At 36.7% G+C, this 5,445-nt stretch overlaps 1 protein-coding gene across 1 annotated transcript; it reads right to left on the reverse strand.

Moving 5' to 3' along the window:
• Window positions 1–3,918: 3,918 nt before the first annotated feature.
• On the reverse strand, window positions 3,919–4,665 carry LOC110941838 (phytohormone-binding protein). Its single transcript, XM_022183523.2, has 2 exons — window positions 4,442–4,665; window positions 3,919–4,325 (listed from the first exon to the last, which is right to left on the reverse strand). Exons 1-2 carry the CDS (start codon window positions 4,617–4,619, stop codon window positions 4,042–4,044), a joined length of 462 nt encoding a protein of 153 aa, XP_022039215.1. The 5' UTR covers window positions 4,620–4,665; the 3' UTR covers window positions 3,919–4,041.
• Window positions 4,666–5,445: the final 780 nt, after the last annotated feature.

The raw sequence follows: 5,445 nt of genomic DNA on the forward strand, positions 1-5,445 counted from the left end.
CCCCTCCCCTGGCTTCTTCTGATTGCCCTATTTGGGCGGTCATCACCCTGGTTTCTTCTCATCACCTACTATTTAAACTGGTTCTGAGGAGAGAGAAAGGGAAAGGGGCGTCCGCCGGAGGGTCAACAAACCTCTCTTATCTCTCTCGATGGCTGGGAAGTGAACAGTCTGTTTTGTTTTTGGTGTGTTCCGATTGACCTATTTGGGTGGTCATTCCCTTTGAGACGTGTCATCCAACTTTATAATTTACCCTCATTAAAAAAGAGACAGGGGCGGTGACCGGAGGGTCACCACCGGCGGATTCGATTCATTGTGGCGGCGACGATTTTTAAACCCGACAATGATGTTGGTTTGCTACTTGGTATGGTAACTCCGGTTGCAACCGTAGCGCCACTGAGCGGGTTCAACGACTATGATGATCCTTTCGGATCTGAGTCGATTTGTATAGTTTCGATGCGTTTTTTTTAGTATACATGTGTATTGTTTCTGCTTCTACAATTTTGAATGACACAGATGTGTATGTGTTGTTGAATTCATTAGTTTCTACTTCTTTATGAAGATCATTCATAGCTACTGTCAACCCCATAGTTTTTTTTGAATGATACAGAGATTCGATTCGTTGTGGCGGTGACCTCTCCCGACAGCCGAAAAGTGAACAATTTGTTGGTCCGGGATAAGCACGGTGACCAGAGGGTAACCACCGACGGATTCAATCCGTCTTGGCGGCGACGATTTTCAAACCCGACAATGATGTTGGCTTGCTACCTGGTACGGCAACTCCAGTTGCAACCGATGCGCCACTGAGTGGGTTCAATGACGATGACGATCTTTTCGGATCTGAGTCGATTTGTATAGTTTCGATGCGTTTTTATAAATCTATTTGTGTATAGTTTTTGCTTCTGCGATTTTGAATGTTACGGATGTGTATGGTTGTTAGTTGTTATACTTGAAGAGGACATTTGGTGAACTTGTGGTTAATTTTTTACTGGACTTTGATTATGCGAAGTTTCAACGGTATATTGGCTTTTGTGATGGTTTTGATGAAAAGGCATGTTTTGATCTTGGTGGTTGTAGTGTTGACAGTAGTTGTGAAAATTATGCAGGCTTTTAAACTTTTGGAATGAAAAGCAAAGACTTTGTGTATGTCGATTGATTTATTGGGGATTTGAAGGGTTGTCCGGCGATGATGTTGGCTTGCTACTTGGCGTGGCGACCCCGTTTGCCGTCGTAGCGGCACTGAGCCGTATTTTGTTGGTACCAGTGAAGTGTCATTACTGACCCTTTTCCTGCTTTATGCACGTGATCTGGGTCGAGTGTCGGAACTCATCAAATACCAATCGATTGATAAGATATATAAATAATGAATCCAGTTTGTAGGATTCTTAAATTTCAACCTTAGTAGGCATTGTTCACATAGAAGTGATTTATCATTGTATAAACAAAGGACTAAAGTGCACTTTATGATTTGTTGGTTTTATTGAACTAGGAGGTTGGGACCTGCAGGTTTATATTTGTTATAGTGGCATGTTTTTAGTTTTGTATTTTTATGGTTTGAGACTTTTATTTTAGCATTGTTGTGTGTTTTTTGTTTATTTAAAGCATTGTTGTTTGTTTTTTTATTTAACAGCAAACAACGATACTCATTAAAAGAGGGTTTGTGGTTTTGGTTTGAACTACATGAGAGTTGAGCTACCTGAGGTTGATCGCTGAGTTGCTTGGGCAAGCCATGCGGGTATCTCGGCTACACCGCCACAGAGGTTGCGAGTAGCCTTAGCGGGACGGAGCCGTATGATGCGGAAGATAGCCGGAGTGGGTATAGAAAGTCGACGAGTATGTTGGTAGCTTGGTTTATTTTTTTGAAGGTTGGACCTGATATCTTGTAATAGAAGAGCGTAACAGATGTTAACCAAATGAAATGGGGAAATTGTATATTAAATTTTATTACTGTTGATTAAATTCCCTCGGTTCTTTTTCATAGTTTATTTATTTATTTTTCTTTTGGTGCCTAGAAATTATTTAGAATTAACAAACACATACTAGGTTTGTGGCGGTGACGCTTCAAATTATGATATCCGGAATTGTGACAGTGGTTGCTTTGGTTTTAAAGGTTGATTAACCCCGCCGCGGAGCGCGGGCGGAAAAATCCTAGTTATATTTAAAAAATTAGAATTTTTTTAGGGTCCATGGGTATGTGGCCCTGGGTAGTCGCCCACTTTGCCCCACCCATGGGCCGCCCTTACAACGTGCATTTTAGCTAGTGTGTTTATGGTGACTCGTTTCGACATGCTATTAACCCAAATAACCCATTCTAGTTTAGTTTTCATTTCTTACTTTAGTTATTTATTAGGCATTCAAAAGACAAGTTCACAAGAAAATAAATATTCCAGCTCATCCATGCCCCATGGCAATATATGGTTTTTGATTAACAAAATCGAACGTAGACATGTGTTAAATGCAAAAGAAATAGAAAAGAGATCAATAGGACTTGGATCTTATGGAAAAATAAAGCTATTTCTTTTATCATTAATAGGACTTGGAGTTTATGGAAAAAGGGATTTGATTTAATTTTTTTATGTTTGATTTTGATAGTATTTCAAACAAGAGGAAGAATTATCAAAATGTTAGTAGCCTCTAGAGGTATCAAGATGTCCTTGTCTCTATGGGGTGAGGGTTAGAGTCTCATGATGGACAAAAAGACTTAGACATAAGGTTATAATGGGTGTGTGAGTTATCTGTTGTAAAAAAAAAAAAAAAAAAAAAAAAAAAAAAAAAAAAGAAAAAAAGAACCATAACATAAATTGTTAACCGAGATGTACAAAACACAACAGGATAACGACTAGGTTGAATATACTCATGTTGATTCAGTTCGGATCGAGATGGAAGATAGAATACCAAGAAAATTCGATTAACTGATAAATTGATAATTTACATGAATTATTTTTCTGATTATTTGTTGACGTATTATATAGCGGAGAGGAAACAGAAATAGTAAAGAGAATACAAAAAAATTGATGTAATTTTCAAGGCATACATTATTACATCAATAAATCTAAATTTCTCAGGTCGTGTCAAATTTTGAAAACCGAATTGAATAAACTGCATAATAATCAAGTTAAATTTAAAAAAAAAAAAAAAAAAAAAAAAAAAAAAAAAAAACCATAAATTTCTCAAAATAAATATTCACACATGTTATAGCGAACTGAAATAAATACAAGTATATAACTTGCTTGAATTGGAAAAAAAAACATTGAGTTCCAAATAAAGGCTCCATATAATAGAATTTGGGTTCGAGGGTTGGAGCAAGATGCCTATGGCATTTATCACATGATCTGGCATTTTCGAATGTTTCCTTCCATCACTTAATGATGTATAACTCCAGTCATAGCGCAAGTTATGTTCTTTTTAACCTTGGGCCCTTTTCTAGTTCATTTCTCATGTATGAGTCCACCAGAGCCGGCCCGTAAGGCTTATTAATCTAGGCTAAGGCCTAGGGCCACTCAAAAAAAAGGGCCTCCAATTTTATTTCTTTTCATATATTAGACTTTTTTTTTTTTTTTTTGCCATTTTAACAACGTTTCTTTGCCCAATATTTAGGATTTCACATTAGGAGTCCGCACTGTCCACGCACCCAACACATCAACCCTCGTTGGCGTCTTTTGAGTAAGCAATATGAAATTGATTGCGGATTGAGCGAAATTAGGGCCGATACTAGGAAAAATCATCGCTCTGGTTATTCAATGTCTCAAATTTCAATCTCAACTCATTTATACCAATAATAAGGCCCTGACTTTGTAGTTCGCTTAGGGCCTCCAGAAACGTTAAAACGGCTCTGGAGTCCACTAACTATTTAGTAACTCCACATCAACCAAATAAATGGTATGAAATTAGTTATCTAAAAAATGAAATGGACAAAATATATAGCTTAAAAATACATAGTGGGGGATGTTTTCAGTGGGATAACCTGGAGAACGTTCATAGAAGTATTGTTTATCAAATGATCCAGTGACAAAGTGAAAGTGTTTACAATTAACCAAAATACAATTATGATAAACTTTTCAACAGATGTTTTTCGAGGCTATTGATGTAACGAAATGTTGCTTTTATAGTCTCTCCGGGAATATGATTATGTTCAGGTTTCGTCTCATACAAAACCTTGATGTCGATCAGTGTCTCGGCTTCTGATACTTGAGTTAACTTAAAAGCAGTCGTGTATGCAGTAAACCCATGGTCCAGATGCCCCCCTTCCAGTATTTCAAGAGCTATCTGATACGTCGATTCATCATACTCCACAATCTTCTCTAATTGGTGGCTCACATTTAGTACACCTAACACACATGAAAATGAGCAAGTGTAAGGACTCATATTTGGAGCAATTTAACCTATGCAAATCAACAATGATTTTTATATCAAAAACACAATCCGGACATGGATTAAGGCTTACCCGGGCAGAATTTGAATAGCAGCAGGCTTCCATAGCCACCATCTCCTTCAAGCAACTCAACTTCCGCTACAATATCCGGTAAAACCTTGGGCACGACGTGCCTATTGTCGCTCGCCATTGCCTTCCATAAGTCTTTGATCGGCACAGAAACAGTGACTTGGGCTATATCTTCCTTCATTTTTCTCTTCTGGATCTTAGCAATTAGTTGCACAGATTATGTTAGTAATAACATCTTCTGTTTATATCAATATAGAAGGGGGTAGGTGAGAAGATATGATAAACTTTTTAAAGCTGTAGATTTTTTTTTCTAGTGTAAGACAAAAATCAGCCATTTAAAATTTTATGAATTGAATACAGTGATAGTGAAGCCTTTGACCTATATTTTGTAGTTTCGGGATGCAGTCAAAATTTTAAATAAATAATTACATTTAACAAGAAAATATAATATTATGTTATTTGAGGTGGGCTCATAAAAACAATAATATGATGTTAGGACGTTTGAAAGCAAAATTTGTAATGAAATTCATGAAAGTGATCAACATTATAGACATTAAAAAAGATTGTATGAAATGGAAATTTAATGGGAGTACGTTAAAATAAGGAGTGGTAGATGAAAATAAAAAAAAATGTATTTAGTCAAACAAATTATTATAAAGAAATTCTGATACTTGTAACAATTTCAATTTTAATTTCATTTTTAACAACATTTTTTTACGTCTAAGTACCAACCACCTAACCTTGCACTTGCAAGAATTTAAACTCAAACATCTTTTATCGGAGGAAAACATATTCTTTGAACGTGGACCTCTTACATTGTCAATCGGGTGTTTGAATCATGGTTTATTCTTCCCTACTTCATTGTTTGTTCCATACCGAGTTGCTTTTTCGGATCGTTATAGTGGTTACCGAGATAGACCAACTGCACTTTGACTTCTCCATCTAGCTTTGAGGCTGTAAAACAGCATTAACAACTCATTAGAAGGGGCTAGAGACCGGGGTCTCTG

Source organism: Helianthus annuus, chromosome 5, assembly GCF_002127325.2.
Source record: "Helianthus annuus cultivar XRQ/B chromosome 5, HanXRQr2.0-SUNRISE, whole genome shotgun sequence".
NCBI lineage: Eukaryota > Viridiplantae > Streptophyta > Magnoliopsida > Asterales > Asteraceae > Helianthus > Helianthus annuus.